The sequence below is a fragment of the Cloeon dipterum genome, chromosome X (genome assembly GCF_949628265.1).
Source record: "Cloeon dipterum chromosome X, ieCloDipt1.1, whole genome shotgun sequence".
NCBI lineage: Eukaryota > Metazoa > Arthropoda > Insecta > Ephemeroptera > Baetidae > Cloeon > Cloeon dipterum.
Genome location: NC_088790.1, coordinates 32,527,387 through 32,551,224, shown reverse-complemented (window position 1 = coordinate 32,551,224; position 23,838 = coordinate 32,527,387). Strand labels below are relative to the sequence as shown.

General features: G+C 39.6%; 1 protein-coding gene and 1 long non-coding RNA gene across 9 annotated transcripts in view; both read right to left on the bottom strand.

Annotated features, from left to right (window-relative positions):
* Dscam2 (Down syndrome cell adhesion molecule 2) overlaps positions 1 to 13,926 on the bottom strand; it is a 134,536-nt gene extending 120,610 nt beyond the window's left edge. For all 8 annotated transcript variants that reach the window (XM_065492475.1, XM_065492477.1, XM_065492480.1 and 5 more), the window contains exon 1: positions 13,804 to 13,926. In XM_065492475.1, the coding sequence (XP_065348547.1) occupies positions 13,804 to 13,846 (43 nt within the window). In that variant the 5' untranslated portion in view covers positions 13,847 to 13,926. The remainder of the gene's footprint in view (positions 1 to 13,803) is intronic.
* A 7,821-nt stretch (positions 13,927 to 21,747) lies between these two features.
* On the bottom strand, positions 21,748 to 22,717 carry LOC135947141 (uncharacterized). Its single transcript, XR_010575587.1, has 2 exons — positions 22,475 to 22,717; positions 21,748 to 22,417 (listed from the first exon to the last, which is right to left on the bottom strand). It is a non-coding gene; the product is annotated as an uncharacterized LOC135947141 (long non-coding RNA).
* Positions 22,718 to 23,838: the final 1,121 nt, after the last annotated feature.

The following is a 23,838-nucleotide window of genomic DNA, read 5'->3' as shown; positions in this document are numbered from 1 at the left end:
GTTCTTCCGGTGACTTTAGCATATTCCAGACCATATATATCAACAGTGTTCGGTCTCATACGAATCTGGTGTTCTACTAGGAATGATGAACGCACCTTCCACTCAGTGGTCGCTTTTAGAACGGAATCTTCTTTTAAAAATATTAACTACCTGCAATTACGGATTTTATTAATTCTTGAACTTTTGAATTGTTTCGAGTTTTTTCCTAGTTGTGAAATAAAGAAAAATAATAAAGTGAATTTAATTTAATTTAAACAGACAGTATAATTTGACCACGTTTTGAGCACACCAATCGATTCAGCAAAACTATGAATTAAAATCAGTTTTTCTTCTCCCCTTTCGGCTCTACTTTCCCGGAATTCGGCGCCTCGAGGTTTTGGCCAAATTTATTCGAATCGACGCGCGTTAATTTCCTCGCACGTAATAACGAGCAGAAAATATGCCGCATGTATAATATTTCGCTAGCCGGCCTAATGTCTGCGCGCTTAATTATCTCGTTTTAATTAACCGCACGTGATGCATTATGCAACGACGACGACGACAACGGCGACGCAGCAAAATGAGCTGCGCGCATCTCAAGATTGCCGCTTAATTAAGCCTTAATTAAAGCGTAATGCTGCGGTGTCACCGGCCAAAACAAACGACACTCCAGCCGCTCGACACACCAAGCAAATTATTCATGAATCCGCAAAGCAAAGCAAAGACCTTTCTTCTCGCCGCACGAGCAAAATTTAAATTTGTTTCGCAACATCTGTGATGAGGAAATTTTCGACCGTAAAATTAATAAAACTGTCTAATTTCAGCTAAAGAGATTTTATATTGATTTTTAACCACAGAAACAATGAAAAGTTGCATTAAACCGATTTAATTGCCAAAGAAAAGACGGAAATCATCGAGAATTCTTTGCTGGAAGAATCCTTGACGCTGATTGGCTGACGAGGCGCATGTCAACATCACCCGCGCAATTCAAAACACACGCAAGCTGTTGTTAGGCAACCGCGGCAGCTGTTGACGAGCGTGTTGCGTCAGCCAATCAGTGTCCAGGATTCTTCCAGCAAAGAATTCTTGATTATTTCCCGGTTTTAAACGACTTTTAAAGAATTTCTGTGACTATAAACCGAGGAATCAACTCTTTAGCTTCAAAATTAGGCACCAAACATCGGTAGAATAATGACAAGCGTCTTACAAGACGCATTTAACGTGATATTCTTTTTGGCGGGAAAAGGCGTTTGGTGTACAGGACGACAATAATTGATGATTATTTTAATTTTTGGATGCAATAAAAAATTATCTGTTTAATTGATTAAGAAAAAATCATCCCCTGCGGTTGAGGGATGATTCCAACCCTCTTAATAATGCATTAACAATATTCTAAAATGTTTAAATGCAATTAAATTATAAATTACGGGCGAAAAAACACGTTTTTCCAATTTCTACTTCGAATTTTTCAAAATACTGGAAAAACTGCAACACCATTTTTCATCATGTAATTTTTTATTAAATAAGGCACAATTTGGCTATCTCAAAAATAGATATTTTTGTTTCCTTCGACGTGCAGAAATTTCTTAAAATATTTTACCACATTTTAGTGACCTTGACCTTTGACCTAGGAAGTTTGTTAACATGGCAAAGTTGTTGGTCGTTTAATGTAGATCATTTTAGACACCTTGTTCATTAATTTATGTTCACTCTAACTAAAAATATTTTTTTAATTCTGACCTAAATTTTATAAAAACGAGACAGCTGCGCCTGTAGTTGAACATTTCGTTGCTAATAACACCGTGCGGACGGAAAGAAACGAAAATTGAGGAGATTCACACGCTGGCCCGAATTGAATAGGCCACTTTGTTCCATTATGCATGGGCTATCGATTGCGAAAAGTTTGCACAAAACGCGCGCGAGTCGTCGCGGCGGCCGTCGTTTTCTTGCTGCGCCGCGAAAGTAATTAACGCGCGCTCTCTTTATACGCGACGGCTTTTTTAACTGCCGAAATATGCAAATGCAGGGGAGAAATGGCGGGCCTCTGCTCTGGAGGGAAAGCATCAAACACGCGAAAGGCCGCACTCGCGCACATTAAAGCGAAAATAAAAAGCTGCGCCGCAAGAAATTGGCCCAAATTGATGGCCGGCAATCTCCTTCTGCTTCATTTAAATGATAAAATATAAATATATGCATGCGAACAAATTCAACGCAACTCAAAGAGCTTTTATTCTCAACACTCTGCCAGTTTGAATAGAGTCAGAAAATCGATGTCAGTGGAAATATTGATAATTAATTTAAAGATTGTCTTTGACGAAGATTCTGAGCTCACCAATCGATTCCTGAGGGTCGAGTTAGGTATAATGGACGTTTTTCCGTTAAAAAAGAGCAGCGTGACGTGCGAACTTTTTTTCCCGCCAAAACAAATGAATGCGAGAAGTGCGCATGCCTCAGAGATGGCTGGATCTGTCAAAGAAGACATTTGTACTGACGGTCTCTCGCATTCATTTGTTTTGGTGGGAAAAAGAGTTCGCACGTTTGCGTTGCACTTTTTTAAAAGACGACCTTTTACTACAGTAAAAATTCAGTAATCACCGCTTCTTAGGTAATTTTGGCTTCAAATGAATCCTAAGGGATGAATTCATGCATTGTTTGCTGTCTAATTGCAGCTAAAGAGTTGGTATATTGATTTATAACCACTGAAACAATGAAAAGTTGCATTAAACCGATTTAATTGCGAGAAAAAAGACGGAAGTCGTCAAGAATTCTTTGCTAGAAGAATCCTCGACGCTGATTGGCTGACAACGCGCGTGTCAACATCTCCCGCGCAATTCACAACACACGAAAGCTGTTGCTTGGCAACCACCAAGCGTGTAGCGTCAGCTAATCAGCGTCGACGATTCTTCAAGCAAAGAATTTTCTGATTTCCATCTTTTTAATCGCTTTTAATCTACTTTTGATGAATTTCTGCGATTACAAATCGATGAATCAACTCTTTAGCTGCAAAATTAGGCACCAAACATCGGTAGCAGAATGCTATAGCGTCTTAAAAAAGGCATTTAACATGAGATTCTTTTGGCGGGAAAAGGCGTTTGGTGTACAGGTCGTCAATTGATGATTATTTGAATTGTTTGATGCAGTAAAAAATTGCACACTGCGAAATTTACGCTGCTTCTTAGCTCAATTTTGGCTTCAACTGAATCATTTTCCAGGATTTTGTTCTTTAACTAAAATTTAGTTTGAAGTTCCAGGCCTTTTGTGTTTATTTATAGTGATAAACAAATTAGAAACATTTTATCTCTGTAGTAATAAAAGCGGTAATGGTCGAGCCAGATTAAACGAACGAGCGTTTGGCTTGCATAAAATTTAACTACACATGTGCCGCACACATATGCATCGGCGGGGTGGACAAAGCAGCGTAGTAGAAGGTGAAGACGGGTTGGCGTTAAGCACCCATGAAAGCGTATAATAACTAGACACACACGAAATACGCGCGCCGGACGCAGTCGTGAAAACAAGACCGCATGCACTAATTCGCCCGCCGATAAACCGGCGTCGGTGCTAAATTTTCATTAACCCTTTCGTATATACGGCCGACCCGAAATTTTCGCTTGATTTTCGGGCCGTCACGCCGCCGACGCCGACGCCGCGTGGCCACGCCCCGCTCGTCGTTGCATGCCCAAAACTTTTTGCCCGTTCGTCTGCTCGCACGCCGAAATTGGCTCGTGTAAAATTGTTTAGCTGCCGCTTTTTATCCCACGCCAAATTCCTCTCTGCAAATGGAATTTCCTCTTTTTTTCCCGCCTCGCCATTTCGGCAATTTTTCCGCCACAAATAGCAACTCGTGTCGATCACAAAGGACACAGGAATTTTTATTTTGTTCCGCTGGCATTACAGGAAAAAATGCTCCGGATGATCTCGAAAGATAGTTTTTTATAAATCAATAACATTATTTTAGAAATTAAATTGCAATTCATTCTCTTGCAGCTGATTACGCTGGTAATTGGCGAATCGACCGTTAGATGGCACGTCAGACTGATGGAAATGCAATAAAATACGCGGGAATGAAATTATTAGGTCGGCACGCCCATTTTCCAACGCTTCTGATTGGCCGCTCGGCTGTGTCTCCTTTAATTTCAACGCCATTTTGAATTCTGACCGGCGGGAAACCAACACAGATCGCTACCCGGACCCCGGTGGAAATTGCGACTGCGCAGAAGGTTTTGATTTGGGTCACGCATGCGCAATGATGAGTTTTCGCCTCCCTGTGATATTAAGTAGCGATTTGAACATACTGCGCATGCTTAAGATGCGCACAAGTTTACTGCGCAGCTTCTACACAGATCGCAACCCAGACCAAATTCCTTAAAATATCGAATTAATTATTATTTTCTTCCGATGGATGCTTCAAAACCTTGTGTAACACCCAGATGGATCGATTTGCGGTATGTAAGGGTATGCAACTGGCTTCTCTTTTTTGTCCGACCGGTTGCAGAGAGAGCCTCACCGATTAATCAGCAGCTGCGCAAAAACTGACCTAAATGCTGAGTCATCCTTCATCTTGGTAAAATAATTAGTTACAATTAAATTTTGAGTAAAAAAATGCTCAGTCATGAAAATTAATTAGAAAACAAATTGCCAGTTTGAAGTTATCAATAAAAACGACGCTAAGAATTTTGTAGTGATTTTCTCTCAAGAATTCTTAATATATATTTAGTCCCTGAAAAGTTTGGTATATCGGTTTTCGAGCTAATTAGCGAATTCGGCTCGCAGCTGCGGTGGCGGCGAACGACGTACGAAATTGAGACGCGGCGCGCAGGCCGAAAACAAGCCGCCGGATCGCAGGTGCGTCCGCGTGATGCATTAGCGCGACATGGCAGCGATGAGTTATTGTGCCCACTTTGCCAGCCAGCCAGCACTCGGCATGATTACAATAACCCTCCTTATCGTCCGCCCGAATAAATTACCCCACCGGCCCGGCAGCCCGCCATATTTATTGTTAGAGTGCACGTTTCGCAAAAGCGAAGCAAGACCCAGCATAATTAATATAAACACGCCCACGCCCACTGATTGCACCACTAACACCCAAGATGGACGTCTTTTTTGTCCTTTACCATACGGAGAACAAAAATTTCCTTCCACAAATTAATCATTTTAATTAAAAGATCGTCTTGGACGAAATTTCTGAGCTCACCAATCGATTCTTGAGAATGGAATTAGTTAAAATGGATGTTTTTACCGTTAAAAAAGTCCAGCGCGACGTGCGAACTCGTTTCCCGCCAAAACAATTTTAACGAATTTGCGAGGACTGCGCATGCGTGAGAGCTGGCTGGATCTGCCAAAGAAGACATTCGTACAGGCGGTCTCTCTGCAAGTGCTCAAACCAGCTCTCACGCATGCGCATTTCCCGCAAATACGTTAATATTGTTTTGGCGGGAAAAAAAATTCTTACGTTTGCGCTGCATGTTTTGGTCGGAAAAACATCAATTCCAACTAATTCGACCCTCAGGAATCGATTGGTGTGCTCAGAATCTTCGTCAAAGACGGTCGCAGAATAAAAAAATCGAATTTATCTCCTTTTGAGTTGAAAATTAAATTAGACAGACGCAACTTTGAAGTAAAAAAATATTTTCCGTTTGCCAAAACCCTCTTATCTTCCCTCGAAACATTGTGTCAACGCGTTTGGTGCGGTAAACAAAAAGAAATGCCGTTTTTCATTTGGCATTTCACATATTTTGAAGGAACCAATCGGTCTGACGCACCCTGCGTGAATATTAAAGGCAGGCAACCTTTTCCGGAACAAAGCAAAGGGAGAAAAAAATAAACATTGGATGAATTTGAGGCTTGGGCAGGCAGGCGTGACGAAAAGGCCGCCCCTGGCCCCGGCCCCTGCTGAATGTTTGAAAAAGGCCGTAAATTTGAATTTTCGGGCCATTTGTCGCGGCGGCGGTGCCGGCGAAAACACTGCGGCTCGCTGCCTTTGTGAATTATTCGCGTTTTGTCGACTGCGGTGGCCATGCAGCTGAATTTTTAAAACGCGAGCAGGCAGGAGAGTCAAAAGGCTGCGGCGGCGGTCCGGCGGACAGAACAACAAGCACGATTCCTGAATAATACACGCGGCGGCGCGGCGCGCCGGACCATCTGACCGACCTCGCTCCATTATTCAGCCCCAAATCAGCCCTCTCTCGCCTAATTCAACGATAATCGGTCTCATCATCGCAGAATTAGCTCGTTTTCGTTGTCGCAGTCGTGAGAAAAAGAGATATTTCTTTCATTTCACAGGGATTTGCGAAATATTATTTTGTACCATCAAATCGTGTGTTTTAGAGCATTCTTACTCAATTTCCAAACAGAATGTTTATTTCAAACCCGATTATAATCGTTAATTTTTAAGAATTTGACTGAAAATCGCAATAAAAGCTGTTTTTGGAACCTGCCACGCCCCCTTTTCACCGCAGATGCGGTGGTAAAATGGGTAAAATCATGAAAATAGCTTCAGCAGGATGAATATTTTTGTTGTTTTTTCTATACAAACAGCCGATTAGCCCGGTAATTGGTGAATCGACCGTTAGATGGCACATCAGGCTGATTTAAAATGCAACAAAATGCGCGGGAATGAAATTATTAGGTCGGCACGCCCATTTTTCGACGCTTCTGATTGGCCGCTGGACTGTCTCCTTTAATTTCAACGCCATTTTGACTTCTGACCGGCGGGAAAACCAACACAGATCGCAACCCGGCCCCCAGTGCCCCTTTTTAAATTTCCGTGGGTTACGCCCCCTAAAAAATATCGCTTTAGAGCGAATTCAGCGTGGATGTAAATTTCAGAAGCGAAAAGAAAATCAAAACACGCTCAGAGAGACAATTAAACCCCAGCAATTAATTAAAATAAGGATAAAATACATGATTTTTTTGTACCAAATTATTTTTTTTAATTTGGAAAAATTTTCTTTTTAATTCTAAATCAATTATTTACGTATTTGTTTAATATTATTGGAGAATATTGCTCTGCGCATTTATCCCAATTTAAATAAATTTTATATTTAAGCCTATTAAATAGGAATTGAAATGGTTAATTTAAAAAAATCTGAATTGGTGAGATAAAAATATAACTTTACAAAAAATTTCTAGTGTTTCTTCAGTGATCCATTAAAAATTTACTGAAAATTGAAAGGAAATACTTACTGAGATCGATTTGTCTCTCCTAAAACTCTCCTTGAACCAAATTTCCGAGCAACAAACTGTATTTTTAGCCCAGCAAATTACTAAATCGTTGAATCTGAAGCGTTTCCTTCTCGGAAAAAAATAAATCCCGATTTCTATGCGGATTGGTTGTCAGAAAAATCAGCTTTTGCCCAATCGCGGCCGTTGATTAGGGCAAAATGAAACGCCGCGCGACGCCTCGACATTTCCGATCTCGAGAGCGAAAAAACAGAGCAAGATGCGGGGAAAATGGAAAAGTGGGTGCGTGCGGAGCGGAGCATGAATCAAAAGTGTTTTGACAGTGACGCGAGAATGGGCCATCAATTCGTCGCGGATGGATTTGTCACAAAACCGCAGTGATATATATTTATAAAAAGCTGCGATACATATTCTCGCAGACGCAATTTTTCCATGCAAGTTTATGGCGGAAAGCAGAGTGACAAATTGGCTGCGTGCGCGGCTCATTTCTGACTGCGTGCTCCCGCGACGCAATAAATCTCGCGCGCGCATTATCTCCGCTCGGACAGCCGCAAAAACTAAATTTGCTTGCAATCAATTATCTAAATGCCCACTTTTCCTCTAATTCGTCTTATTCTCAGCGGAAATTTTGCTCGTTATTTTTCTAGATAGCTGTTTGATTCATGAGACGCAATTTTACACAGTTGGAAATTTATTATATTATTTTCCGGTTATTTTAACCAATTTAAAAAAGGTTTAACTATGATTGGAACATATTTGTAAAAAAATAGTTTTTAAAATTTGGGTATTTTTTATAATTAAATTTTAAAAATCGAAAAAATAGCTTGATTAATCTTTTTCAGGGTAAAGGATGTTGCCCTGAGTGTATGTCACATTCTCACAAATTTTCAAGATGGTGACACTTTCAGTTTTCGAGTAACAAAGGGTCAAAGGTTAAAAATAGGCGTTTTTTCGACTTCGTGAAAAGTGAAAAAAATCCAATTTGCACAATTAGTGGATTTTTACCCTCTAAAAATGCGAGGGGTCACTCCTGAGGTCAGACAAGACCATAAGATCAGGTCAGAAACCGAATCCTGGCCTCAGGGTAGCCCTGAAATGATCCATTTCATTTACATCCAATTTTTTATCCCCTTTAACGACACCTGACGGGCTCTGTAATGGCTCGATTCGCAAAATCCGCACACCGTTTGAAAGGCCAGGTTGAGAGCTTTCAGAATATGTGCAATTTAACCCTTTGGAAGGTACCAGGAAACACCCTGAGGATTTAATTGATGGAAAAAACCTCACATTTAGGATCAAACGATTTGCTCAAATCCGATTGTGCTGAAACCGAGCAAATTAATTAAGCGGAATGGAATGGAAGGTGGCGTGGCGGGTGGCGGCTTGATCAAGCGTGAGAATAGAATAAGCGGGCGGAGAGTGGAGATGGAGAGGCCGGCGCGACAAAGAGCAATAACAAAGACCCATCGCGTTTGCAACGCGATATGAATTGCCACTCTTTAAATTAATGGCCGACAATTAGCAGCGCAGGGGAGCTGGAGAGAGAGAGAGAGGGAGAGAGAGAACGAGAAAAGGGCTGAATTCACCCTAATTAAGAGCGGCCGGCCGGCGGTGTCTCGTTTTGCGCTGCAAATGGCCGCCGACGGACAAACGGACGGACGGACGGACGGCACATCAAAGGCTGCACATTTTTGCATAATTGGCGTGCGCATGGCCGGTCCGGCATAAATGCATTTAATTAGCGCCGCCGGTGCCGCCGCCGCGCATTCCAATGTGTGTCGCAATGCTCAATCGATAAAACCCAGAACCCCGCGCGCTCCCTTTTACATTTAAAAACTGGATTCAAATTAAAAACCAAATAAATAAAATTTGTGGTGTAAAAGTCTCTTCTCGGAAAACTCGCTAGAATTTAATTTGAACAGCGTTTTAGACTTCCCTCGAAACATGCTCCCCTTTGAATCCTCTCCCCCATCAATTTGGTCCGCATCAACCCTCCTGCTTTAATTACGGGTCCGAACTTACGCCTTTGTCTGCGCATGGAAGCTTTGCTGACCAACTGAACAAGCCGGAAATGGGTCAGTGATGCGGCCAATTTCAAGGATTACAATTTTTTAAATAAAATGTAATATTTTGCTTTTTTGGCGTCTAAAAATAAAATAAAATAAAAATTACAGCTGAAAATAAAGAGAGTGCATTATTCGCGCCGACTGCAGAGAGCATATTCTCATTTTGGTGCAAACTGGAGCACAAAATGCACACATGGCACGTGTGTCCGCGCGCGTCCACTCGGCTGTGCAGGTGAATTGTGCATCCCGTCCGCGCGCATGCAAATGGCACGCTATGAAATTAATATAAAATCACGTCTGTGCATGGTAATGATAATTCCGCTGGCATTCGCAGCCAAGAAATTATTCCGACTCTCTAATCCCGATGAAATTCAATGCAAATAACGAGAACCGCCGTAGAATTACGCGGTCGGAAATAACTTTGAGAAGAGATCTAGAGTCGCAGTGCAAAGCGGTTTAGCGGACGCTGCCACAGATTAAAAACTCGGAAATTGACCACAATAATATTATATCGAATAAATATGTTGTGCTTTTTATTCATGGCATTTTATATTATTTTTAAGCTTTCCCGGAAATCTTTATTATGATTATTGTTCCAAAATTTTTAAATCAAATATACGTGGTCATTAGAGATCATTTTATTTTACTGTTTAAGATGATAATCCAAAAGGGGTAAAAAATTAGATTTCGCCCTTGCACGAAAGCCGACTTTTCGAGATGGCATTTCAATGTGCGCGAGGCTCGTTTTCCGACTGGAGTAAAGCGGAAAGAAAGGAGACTTTCCCGAAATAGATAAAAACAAAGCCTCGAGTGAGTTTTCTTTCTGCCCGGACGCCCGCTTCTGCTTTTTCTCTTTTCCTCCGGCCGGTCGGCACACCGGAGGAGAAACTTTGTGCCGCGTTTTTCCCATCGGCATAATCTTTGCCTTCCGCGCGCGCCAACTTTTCTAATAAACACCGCAATGACAAGATAAAACCACTGCGTACACACACACTTATTTACATTTATAAGCAACCACCACCTTTACCTATGCCCACAATCCAATTTTTAATATGGCTGCGAAGCGGAACCAATAAAATTTCCTTTACGACTCGAAGGATAAATATTTGAGCAGAGTTCGGCCACAAGTCAATTTCGCCATTTTTTTTGTTCTTTTGTTATTAGAAACTGGCGAAGCCTGATTTCCGAGCGTAAATCCTGTGTCGCTATGCGTTTATTTGGCTGACAGAAATATGTTTCATCGATTAACAAACATGTCACGAGCACGTGTTTGTTTTTCGCACCTGCTCAGTGCGGTTTTTGCCATTTGGCTCCGCGTCGCCGGCTTTTTACCCGCTGCATGTATACAAAATGTTTGAAGTCTGTCAAGTTCAGACTGCAACTTCAAAAGAGCAAAAAATATTTTAATACACCGGCCAGTAAATCAATAGCTTTTTTAACTGCTCTGTTGAAAGGACGGATTAATGATTTAATTATTAAATTGTAAAAAATGTTAGAAAAAAGGTTGCATCATTAAAGTTGGGCGGGAAACGAATTAAAATTTAGAAAAAAATGTTTTTTTAAGAAAAACGGGGACATTAAAATACACAAGTTGCATAAGCCCTTGGTGTTTGAAGCCGCCAACAGATGGCGCCACCGTATACTTAAGTAATAAATTTAATTTTTAAGGCACTTACGCTGCGATTTCAGACTAAATCTTGCTAATTACCCATTCTTCACTTGATTTGCTTTCTTTTGACGTGCTGAAAACCAAAATCGGTTGAGCCAATCACCGTAGAATCGTGAAGAACTATTTTTAGAAATATAAAAAACATTTTAAAACGTTTCTACGGCGAATGGCTGCACTGATTTTGGTTATCAGCACGTCAAAAGAAAGGAAATCAAGTGAAGAATGCGTAATTAGCAGGATTTAGTCTGAAATCGCAGCGGAAGTAATTTAAAGTTAAATTTATTTTGAAAGTATACGGCGGCGCCATCTGTTGGCGGCTTCAAACACCAAAGGCTTTTATAAAACTGGTGTATTAGTGACTTTTTGAGCCACAATTAAAACCGAAAAGCCCGAAATAAACTTTTTCTGGCCTTGAAAAACTGCCTCTCCTATCTGTTAAGCGATTATTTCATTATTTGTTTAACAAAATATTTAAAAAATATATTTTATTTAAAAGGAGAATTCTTAACTGACATTTAAAACTGAATAAATCAATTTAAATTGCAAGTACGTCAATTTTTCTAAACCAACCCCTTTTTTATGCAATTTTAAATTCGATTTGAATAAAACGTCTAGATTTGAGAGGCGAGTATGAATGCGATCCGCGCTATTTTTGTCACTTTTTGCGCGTGCAGGGAGACGTCAGTCGGGACTAGGGAGTCAATCCAAGCAAACAAATGCGGGCGGCATGCATGCACGGATATGCGATGCCGCAAGGCAAATAAAATTCTGTTCGGCGGAGAACAGCAGTCGCCCGTCGCCGTCGCCGTCGTCGTCGTCGTATCGGCGGCTCGAGTTTCGTTTGCTCTGCTCTGTGTGATTTCTGTGCGTCCGCCTGTGAAATTCTATTCGCGCGCCGCTCACCAGGAGAAGAAAAAAAGTTTTTTGCCCAAATTGATTTTGCTGGCCTTTGAATAACACCGAAAAGCTCTCGTAGCCAACCAACCTTTCTTTCGCAAACACACATTTTTTCACCCTATCTATCTATGAGAATAGGGGTTGGCATACTTGGGGTGCACGCCCATGGCCACTAGCTCAATTGCTGCAGTTTGAAAATTGCTTAAAGATTATAAACAGTTTTATTATCAAGAATAAAACTAATTTTGTAACCATAAATTCTAGAAAATCTTTCTGTATATTCAAAACGGAATTTTAAAATACAATTATCTTTAAATATAAAACAATTTAATATAATTTATTTAATTCTAATTATATTTTATTCAATATTTTTATTTTTTGAAGCTGTTTAAATTAATAAATAAATAATCCCGAGCTTTACGTGTTTGAGATAACTTAAATTATAATTTTATTAATGTCTCCATATGTTTGATTATTTAATATTTATTTACCTCAAAATTAAGTGAAAATCAATCCTTAAAAATTGAAAACTTCCTTTCAAAGAAGATCGGCTTCACAGTTCATTCAAATTAAGCGGCGCGAGCAACAATAATGGTCTCCACTCTCCTCATTGCAAAATCACGATTTATTTCACAATTTTGGAAAGTTTTGTTCATAATTCACACACCGTTGAATAAAACAAGCGAAAAACGTTTAATTTTTTGGGAAATTCGTCAAAATCTGAAATTTAACGACTGTTTCTGCATTGATTAATTTAAATTCTTTTTTTTCTTAACAATTAGAATTATTATATTTTTTCTATGAACGCGAATTTTGCCAAATCATTTTTAATAGATTAATATTCATGATTTTGTTTTAATAAATTTAGTTTAAACTAAAATCCAGAATTGATTGAAAGAATTCTTTTGTCTTTTCTCTGTAAAGAAGTTCCAGTATATTTTTTCAGTGGGCATTTAATATAAATTAATTAATTAGGACCATTTAAATCCTGACCTCAGGAAAGTTCCAGCAATTTAAAATACATGAGAAAATTATTATTTATAAAAGGACTAGAATTTCAATCTGTTTGAATGGACTTGTGTGACCTCAGGGACGATTCCTAGCAGTCAAAATAATCCGATTTCTAATTTCTAACTGTTCACTGCACGCAAAAAATGCCGATTTTTCAAACTCTGAGCATCCGCGTCTTGAAAAAACGAAACAATTTGCTTCTATAAATGCGCAAAAATTAAATCAGGACCGAGGAACAGTTGATAAATTTCAGATTTTGCTGAATTTCTCGAAAAATGAATTATTTTTAAGCGCTGTGCAAATTATGAAGAAAACTTTTCCAATTTGTGAAATAAATCGTGATTTTACTTAAAAATGTTGCATAATTATGTCTTTAATTTTGAAGTAAATATTAAAAAAACAAGTGTCACAGACTGTATGATTGTAATTTATGTTATTGGCACCAAAAGATCACACAGAGCTCGGGATTATTTAATTAATTTTTTCATTTCTATTCTAAAGTTTGAAAAACAGCAAATTAAAATTGTAAAAAAAGTAAAATTAAATAAATTATTAGCCTTCTTAAATTTAAAGAAAATTTAATTAAATATTTCTTTTAACTTGACTAAAATAATAAAATACTAAACTGAAATGTTCTGCACTTATTTAAAATACGAAGACAAAATTGTGCTGCATTTTAAAAAGTTTCTAGGCATATTGCAAACACTTTGAGACAACAATTTTACCTATATGATTTGTTTTAGCTATTACCACAGATTTTCCGGGGAAGCTTCTAGGATATTTAAGCACAGCAAATATTCAGAAAAATCGACTTCCAATATTTTTAAATTTTCAAGTCTTCTGGAAACACCCCCAAGTTAGAAAAAGGCGGTTTTAATTTAAATAATAAATTTTTTCACTTTTCTCGGTCTAAAACTGACAGTCAACCCCTCAAAAATCCATTTTCCCGAGTCAAAATTAATTTAAAACGTGAACGAGCAATTGCGAAACGTGGTTTACCTTGAAAGAGGAGGAGGAAGAGCAGCGACGGGAAGAGCGGCATGTCGCTAACTACTGTGACATGCCCTGCGCGCCACCCACCTCGACAATTGAGCCGCTGAACCGGCACTGAGACGCGCGAGACGCGCGCGACACACGGCCGCGTGCGTCTCCGCCACCGAGTCTGCGCGCCACCCACCCACCCCCGCCAGCCGGCCAGCCAGCCACCCCGTCGCATGCACCCCCGCCGCCCGAGCCGGCACTAAAAGACTACGAGACTCACGCGCGCGCCAAATTAATTTGACGTCTTACTGTTACGACACGACGCCGCCGCCGCGTGACTTTTCAAACGCGCACGTCCCGCAAATACTGCGCTTTCTGCCTGAATAACTCTGCATTTCGTTTCTTTCAGATGGGGTTTTTACTGCATATCGCCACGAATTCGGATTGAAAAGCTGCTGCGTTAAAGGAAATTGAACTAAGAATTGTTTTTCTTGCATTTTAAAATACGGAACGTTTTTGTAAAATGAAAAAAAAAACAATTTTATGTTTAAACAGGATTGATTTTGCCAAATTCTTGTTGGAAATGCATGAAATCATCCCTTAGGATTTTTTGAAGCCAAAATTACCTAAGAAGCAGTGTAAATTTTTAAGAAAAGTGGCTGCAAATGGCGAGGAGTGTCTCCTTACTTTAAATTCTATTTTATTTTACTAAAAAAGAGTTCCTTTAAAAGGTTGTTGCACAGTTCTCAACGAGTGGAACCGAAATCTGCCAAGAAAATGTGCTCAAGCGATGCAAACGCCTTTTCCCGCCAAAAGAATCTCGTGTTAAACGCCTCTTTTAATACGCTTGATATTCTGCTACCGATGTTTGGTGCCTAATTTTGCAGCTAAAGAGTTAATTCATCGATTTGTAATCGCAGAAATTCATCAAAAGTCGATTAAGAACGATTTACAAGACGGAAATCAGAAAATTCTTTGCTGGAAGAATCCTCGACGCTGATTGGCCGACGCGAGACGCTCGTCAACAGCTCCCACGGTTGCCTAGCAACAGTTAACATGCGTTGTGAGTTGCGCGGGAGATGCTGACATGCGCGTCGTCAGCCAATCAGCGTCAAGAATTCTTCCAGCAAAGAATTCTTGATGATTTCCGTCTTTTCTTTCGCAATTAAATCGGTTTAATGCAACTTTTCATTGTTTCTGTGGTAATGAATCGATATTCCAACTCTTTAGCTGCAATTAGACAGCAAACAATGCGTGAATTTATCCTTTTGGACTCATTTGAAGCCAAAATTACCTAAGTAGCAGCGTAATTATTTTAGAAAAGTGGCTGCAAATGGTGAGGAGTGTCTCCTTACTTGAATTTTTATCATTTTCATTCTCTATTTGCATCAAAAACTGGGGTGGAAATTTCTACTTTTAAAAAAAAACCTGAAGTTAGCTACACAAAAGTTTTATTTACATTTGCATCGTGATGAGATACGAAAAGTGGTTTTACATCTTTTTGCATGATGGAGCGGCGTAATTAGGTGCGTCGAGGGGGATGAATTAACCCATAAACTCGCTCTTGCGGCAATTGCGGCCGCTTTTTGCTTTGTTTTGCTTTGCTTTGTTTCCGCGTGCCATTTTAGAAATGGCTTTTCGACGAGAGCACTAGTCACAAGTTTGCCTTATTAGTAGATATGCCGCGCAGTATAATCTCGAGAGTTTCCTTGAAAGCTCTCTCCTCGATGAATATCCTGCTTATGTTGAAATTAATTGATTATTCAATGTGGCTGCGCGCTTAGTTTTCCTCGAGCATTTTTTCACAGACGTCTGCCTCCAAAAATAGACTGCTCGATTAATTAAATAGTGGTCAATGAATCTCACTTTGTTTTAACATCTAGAAAATAAATGCAAGAACCTCTTTTAAAATATCAATCCATCACAAAATAAAAATGAAACAGGAATGATAGTGAATTTCGTTTAACAGTTGAAATTTTGAGACGAATTTTGGGCGAAAACTGTAAATTTGAGAAAAAAAATACTGGAAATTTTACCAGGTATCTGAATTAAGGCAGTTTTTGGCGCTGCTATCAACTGCTGAATTTTAACACACCCCTTTCGAAAAGCTGCAATTTTTGAAAAAATAAAAAATAAATTTCAAGACTAAAAATAACTATTTTTTGTCTTCTCACAATTAAATTTCATAATTTTTCTCACTCTAGAAGCAATTAATTTCCTTTGCTCAAAAAAGAGGGCGTAACCGCAACCGATAAAATTTGAAAAATTTGATTTTGGTTCACTTTTGGTTGGAAGCATGTGAAAAAATTGGTCTTTTCATGAAAATGCTACTTTTTAGAGGAAAAATATCCCTTCAAAATTCTCGTCAGTTTCACCTGAACGCTTGGCTAGAGTTTATAGGCTAAAGGCCAAGCGCAATATGTAATGTACATAATATGTATAAACCATCAAGTGTGTGCACGCGAGAATTATGCCGGTGCGGTTGCATACTTGGGAAGCAGGGCGAAGTGCGCGCGGCTTTGACAACCCACGGGTAGCAAGCAAGTCGAAATTTAATATCGCCGCATCGGCAGCGTGTGCGGCGGTCCGCTGCGAACGGCAACCAAATGACGAGCGGCGCACAAACTCTTGTCTCTGCTCTCGGTCTCTCTCGCGCTTTGTCTTTGCAACAATGCCGCGCGCACCCGCTAATTAAAAGCTGTGCTCGGCGTACGCGGCGCGCGTTCCACTCATTATCCGACGACGACATACCTCCACTCGCTGCACTCTGCAAACAATATTTCAGCGCAACGCCAACTTTGATCAACCAACTTCGCCACTCCGCTCACGCAAACAAGCAATATTTTTTATTTTTAATTAGTTTCTGTTTTAACGAGCACTCTGATCACCTCTCCGTAGAGCTACTAATTAACAGGATTTATTTTTTATTTAATCTGTAAATGGTAATTGAATCCTTGTTTTCAGGATTGAACTGTATTTGACGAAAATTCTGAGCCCACCAATCGATTCCTGAGGGTCGAATTAGATAAAATGGACGTTTTACCGTTAAAAAAGTGGAAAGGGATGCGCGAACCTTTTTTCCCGCCAAAACAATATGAATGCGAGAACTGCGCATGCGTCAGAGCTGACAAAGAAGTCATTCGTACAGGCAGTGCTCCAACCAGCTGTGACGCATGCGCACTTCTCGAATTCATTTGTTTTGGCGTCCCTTTGCACTTTTTTTAACGGAAAAAACGTCCATTTTACCTAATTTGAGCCTCAGGAATCGATTGGTGGGCTCAGAATCTTTGTCAAAGATGGTGTTTAATAAAAAATAAAGGTCAGGGTTGCTCTTAAACCCCTAAAAAACACCAATTTTGACCGAAAAAGGCGTGAAATTAGCGGAATTTCAATTTAGAGTTTAATTTTGGAGTGAAAAAACATAACAATTGCAGCATACCTTTTTTATATCTTATTTGTTATTAAATTAGGCACATTTTGGCTATCTCAAAAATAAAAATTTTGTTCCCTTTGACATGCAGGAATGTTTTAAAATGTTAAATCAAAATTTATTGACCTTTACCTTTGACCTATTAAGTTTGTCAGCTTGGCAAAGCTATTAAGCGTTTAATTTAAATAATTTCAGACACCTCATTTATCAATTTATGTCTACTCTAACTAACGACTCCCTAAAAAACAGTATTTGTCTGTATATTTAAGCCATTTTTTGTAAAGGTATGCAACGGTGTTGGCAGAAGTGAGGCGCACGTTGCATAGTCCACACCGGCCGGGAAATTGTGTGGGTTCGTGTTGTTTGTGCGGCGTGTTTTGGCTTTCTGCTTTGGCCTTTTGAATTTTTAATGCTGCCCGAAGAAAGTTTGCGTTGGCTTAACGCGCGCGCGTCGTGAAAAGCGGGTTGCCGGCCGGCGACACAGAAGCCGCAGAGATGTGAAGGCCTGTTGGTCGGCAGTTTCGGGTGTCTAATTAGTGCGTGGCCGGCAAAACCCGATACCGCACCCACCCTCCACCCTCCACCCCCCGGCTCACTTGACACCTCGCCCCCGCGCTCACTTTTGGCCCTGTCACATCTGCACTTCTCCGATCGAACCTGTTTATTATGATTGAAATTAAATGGAAAAATGATTAAAATAAAAAAATCTTTAATAAATATCAAATGTATAAAGCGCTTTTTAATTTAAAAAAAAGATATTTCAGGAAAAGGCCATCCATTTTTTCATTTCCTTATGACCAAAAGTGCCCTACTAAAATGATTTTTTCGAATTTACCTCTCTTTTTAGCAAAGGAAATTAATTATTTTTAAAAATAGCAATCTTTTTTTAACTGGACATGATCCTCAGGACCTAATCTGTAAATTCATTATTCGATTTTGCTTGAAAATTCCCTGGATCATTCCTGCAGCGACAGTTTCCAATAATAATTATAATTCAATGTCAGTTCCAGACGCAGCGTCCGGGCGCTGTCTTGGTTTTGCGAGACGTCAAAAACGAGAGGCAGGTGGTGCGGTGGTGGAGGGATGGATGGAGTGTGTCCCCATCCAGCAGTCGGATTTCCTGCCTGTTTGCGGGGAGGAATATATGTATACCGCACACGCACACTGGCGCATTTCCTCCCTTTGCCACTCGCCAGTCTCGCCACTCGCCGCGCGCGCGTATAATAAGCAAACTTTGATGAGCTTTTCGTCGCACTCGCGCATAATATGCACGGCCTAATTGAAGCCGCCGCCGTCGCTGCCACCCATACACTGCGGTTCGCCAACACACCGTCGACCTCGTATTCGAGGAACTAGAATTCGTTATTTGGTCACGACTCATATATCGAGACGTACTTCCAAATTTCTGTCTCAAAGTTAGGGTTTTGCGATTTTAATTTGCTATCGTTCTTCAACGGAAAAGTTTTCTAAATTATTTATAGAATTTTTCGCTTAACATCACTTTTGTCTCTCAGGATTTTTTAACATACTCGGTAACGCAAAAAGGACCGAAAACTAATTGTTTTCATTTATAGAAATGCATGTTGTGCCAACAAAGAAGTTTTAGGATAAATTAAAGTATATTATTCGAAGGCCTCTGATGAAATTTGACCCATTTAATAACCAGCAGCGGGTTGAAAGGGTTAGCATCCCCCCTAAACCCTTCAGCTAGTCAGGGGAAGTCTAACGTTCGTTGAGTGGTTTTTCTACTTCTGATTGTTGGAATCTGAGATTTAAGAGTTGTCATTATTTGCAAGAACACAGAAAGACTGATTTTTTCGAGCGGAATTTCTCGTGAACATTAAAAAAGCGATCTGATTAGGAAAATGTTGAGGTATAAAGAGGCAGAGAAAACACAAAATAATTTCTACCATATCGAAAAATATATTCTAGCATCTTATTTGCCCTCTCCGAGTAAGATCACAAATTGCTCTCTGCGCTGATTCATTCTACAATTCTTTTCTAGTTATTAAATTAGGGAAGCAAGCTGGACAGTAGAAGGAATCATTTTTTATATAATGACACAGTTCAATCTTGTACATGATCTTTAAGCAAGTCGAGCATTGACCCAGTTCATTAACAATACTAATTTCATCAGGTATCAGTGTCAATTGTCCACGAACATATCTGAAGATGTATTTTGGGTTGCCCTTGTGAAATTCGAACCTGTGGCGCCACACATCAGAAAAGGTGAATTTGCACATCAGGCAATGCCCTTTTAGTTTAAAATATTCAGAAGCAACAACTGGGTCGAAGTTCACATTTGATTGGGCTGACAATGAGCTGGATTCTTGAACGGGACAGCCGTGTTTGTCGCAACGAAGTTTGAAGAACACGTTCTTACATGTGGGGCATTGTTTTAATTCATCATGGTGTGTGAAATGCGGTATTAAAAATTTTGCATCAAATTGATCGTACACTTGATAGCAAGGATTTTTATCGCCGCGTTTAATGTAGTGCCAATCACTCCAATGAGTGTAAATGTTTTTACAATACTCTTCACACATCACGCAAAATCCTGGATTGTTAAATCGACTAGGCTCTGCCAAAAAGTTTGATTTTAGCTTCAAAATTATTTTTAAAAATATCCGTTTGTACCTGAGACAATCCTAGTTGAATTTCCTATTGGATTTTGTCCAGAGTCGGATGCACCAGCCTCTGGTTCTTGCAGCGAATGAGATTTCTGGTTTTCAGCAATAATGCTTTCAAGAGCACTTAGAGGGCCAGATGCGCCAATTTCCAAAGTCCTAATTGGCACGCAAGCTGCAAGTGGCTGTTGCGTCAGATTGCCATCCTGAATTGTCGCCGAATCTCGAGTGTTGTTTTGAAAATGCTGAGCACCTTCTCTTAGTACAATTTGTCCTAAACAACAGTGTCAAATTTTGCATTATAAACCGTTCATTAACTAATCTACCTGATTGATTTCCAGGGCCATAATATCCTGTCAAGTCAGGAAGTTGATAATCTTCACTGGAGGTTGCTGCAAGCGGTGCAGGATTAGGAGCAGCGACAGGTTGTTGCTGTGAAGGATTAATCTGATGAGCCTGCGAATTAGTTCTAAATGTAGACTCAGGGTGAGACACGGACGTTTCTCGACTTCTGGTTGGTCCATAACATATCCAGTCTAGTCCTTGGTTTGTCCATTGGTCCTGTTGCATAGGCTCTCCTGACCAATTCCAAGAATTCTCCTGGCCGTTACTTTCTACCTGATTTGTCACCTTCTCGAAATTTCGATTTTGCTCATTACTGTCTGAAAGTGCAGGTTGGCCTGAACAGAAAAATTCATCAAAATTATGAATATAAGAACTAGAATTTGTTTATCTACCGCCATATCCTGTTTGGTTTGGAAATGGCAATTGTCCAGTCGAGTTTTTTCCTCCGGTGGAAATTAAATCATCGAGAACAGCGGCGATATCATTATCGTCCAATTCTGCTGTTATTTTTCGACTGGAAAATTGTTTCCCTGTTCCTAGCCCGTTGGAGTGGTGTGAAGAGTCGTCACAATTCGACGGCTCCGCACTTTGAATTTTGTTTCCAAGATAATATGGGCAGTTTGGATTTTTAAAACAGCAATATAAATCAAGATTGCAATGAGGACAATTTCTTTCACTCATTTTCTTCTATGGCGGGCGACTATTGTTCCTAAAAGTAGCCGGAAATAATAAACATTTATATCATGAATTAAATATATGGATAAATAGAGATTAAACACAACAAAGAATTAATACTTTAGCCTTACTGCAAAACTTGTTTGTAATTGAGTGCGTTGCCGACCGCTGTTTCACAGGAAATGACCAGAATTCATCGCATTTTGCTTGTCAAAAACAGAATGAGTGGAATTTGAAACCTTCACCCAAATAACTTTTAAGCCATTGGATGCGATCACATAGTCTACATTTTTACGCATCTCACAATGAACAATTTATAAAATTTGAATACGCATTATCAGGTAATTTTTTAGACACGGTTCGCTTTTTTAATAAATAAATTTTTTATTCCAAATAGAATAATGAATTTTTGCTATTTTATCAATTAGTTTAGCTCACCTTTTAATCCGAATTTCATGGAATTTTTTAATGCAAGGAAACCATATTTTTAAAATTGGCCTTTATAATAAATTGTTCGCTTCGTTTTTTAAAAAACGATATGTGTTTATGGAACTTTGAAACTGCCGTAAATATTTAAGAGGAGCTGTCTTCTTTTAAAATTACTTAAATAAATGAACCAGACATTTAAATCTCTGTAGCCAGCAGCGTTCATTGATAGAAGGGTGGAGTTAGCATCCCCTAAACCCTTCAGCTTGTCAGGGGAAGTCTAACGTTGAGTGGTTTTTCCAATTCTGATTGTCGGAATCCGAGATTTAAGAGTTGTCATTATTTGCAAGAACACAGAAAGACTGATTTTTTCGAGCGGAATTTCTCGTGAACATTAAAAAACACCAATTGGATTACGAAAAGGTTCAGGTATCAAGAGGAAGAGAAAACACAAAATAATTTCTAGCGAATCGAGAAATTTATTCAAACTTATTTGCATTCTCCAAATAAGATCACAAATCGTTCTCTACGCCGATTTATTCTTCAATTTTTTTCTACTTCTTCCAAATAAGGAAGCAAGGTGGACAGTAGAAGGTATGATTAATCCTATCATAAGACAGTTTCTTCTTGTACTTAATCTTCCAGCAAGGCGTGCATTGACCCAGTTCATTTCTCACACTAGTTTCATCAGGTAGGAGTGCCATTATTCCATAAACATTTTTGAACGTGTATTTTGCGTTTCCCTTGTGAAATTGGAACCTATGGCTCCACACATCAGGAAAGGTGAATTGGCACATCAAGCAATATCCTTCTAGTTTAACAAGTCCTGAAGGAAGGACTGGAGCAAAGTTGGCAATTGGTTCGGCTGAGCGGCTTGATGAAACGGGACAGCCATGGTCGTCGCTACGAAGTTTGAAGAACATGAACTTACATGTGGGGCATTTTTGTAATTCATCATCGTGTGTGAAATGCGGTATTAAAAATGTTGCACCAAAGTGTTCGTACACTTGATAGCAAGGATTTTGAACGCCTAATTGAATGTAGTGCCATTCTCTCCAATGAGCGTGAATGTCTTTAAAATCCTCTTCACACATTACGCAAAATCCTGGATTGTTAGATCCACTAGGCTCTGCAAAAAGTTTGATTTATTAGCTTCAAAATTATTTTTAAAAATATCCGTTTGTACCTGAGACAATCCTAGTTGAATTTCCTATTGGATTTTGTCCAGAGTCGGATGCACCAGCCTCAGGTTCTTGCAGCGAATGAGATTTCTGGTTTTGAGCAATGCTTTCAAGAGAACTTAGAGGGCCAGACGCGCCAATTTCCAAAGTCCTAATTGGCACGTACGCTGCAAGTGGCTGTTGCGTCAGATTGGCAGCCTGAATTGTCGCCGAATCTCGAGTGTTTCTTTGAGAATGTTGAGCATCTTCCCTCTGTGCAATTTGCCCTAAGGAACAGCGTAAAAGTTGCATCATAAACTCTTTAATAACAAATCTACCTGATTGATTTCCAGGGCCATAATATCCTGTCGAGTGAGCAGCAAGTTTGAAACCTTTACTGGAGGTTGCTGCGATCGGTGAGTGATTAGGAGCAGCGACAGGTTGTTGCTGTGAAGGGTTAATCTGACGAGCCTGCGAAATATTTCCAAAAGTAGGGTGGGAAACGGAGTTTCCTTGACTTGTTGATGGTGCATAACAGTTCCAGTTTTGTCCTTGGTTAGTCCATTGGCATGCAGGGGCCCCCTGTGGCATAGGCTCTCCTGACGAATTCCAAGAATTCTCCTGAACGTTACTTTCTACCTGATTTGTCGTATTCTCGAAATTTCGATATAGCTCATTATTGTCCGGAAGTGCAGGTTGGCCTGAACAGAAAAATTCATCAAAATTATGAATATGAAAAATTGAATTAGTTTGTTTATGTACCGCCACATCCTGCTTGGTTTGGAGATGGCGATTGTTCAGTCGAGTTTTTTCCTTGCATTGAAGCTATAATAATATCGCAAACAGTGGCGATATCGTTATGGTCAAATCCCGTTAGATCTTCACTAGAAAATTCTTGCCCATCGGAGTGGTGTGAAGGGTCGTCAAAATTCGACGGCTCCACACTTTGAACTCCGTTTCCAAGAAAATATGGGCAGTTTGCGTTCTTACAACAGCCAATGGAATCAAGATATACATTATTGCACTGAGGACAAGTTCTACCGTTCATTTTTTTTCTCCTGTATGGGTGATTATTGTCCCTAAAAGTGTCCAGAAATATTTATGTTATTCGTAAAATATATATAAAACATTTATATCATGGATAAATCGAGATGAATTAATTATATGACTTTACCTTAAAGAACACGTTTCTACATCAGTGCGTTGCCGACAGCTGCCTTTCTCGAAATGTCTCTAGAATTCATCGCATTTTGCGTGTCAAAAACAGAATTGTTGGAATTTGAAACCTCTGCCTAAATAACTTTCCAGCCATCGGCTTCTCACATTATCTGAATTTTTTCGCTTGCCACAACGAACAATTTATAATATTATAGAGTACGTATCAGAAAAT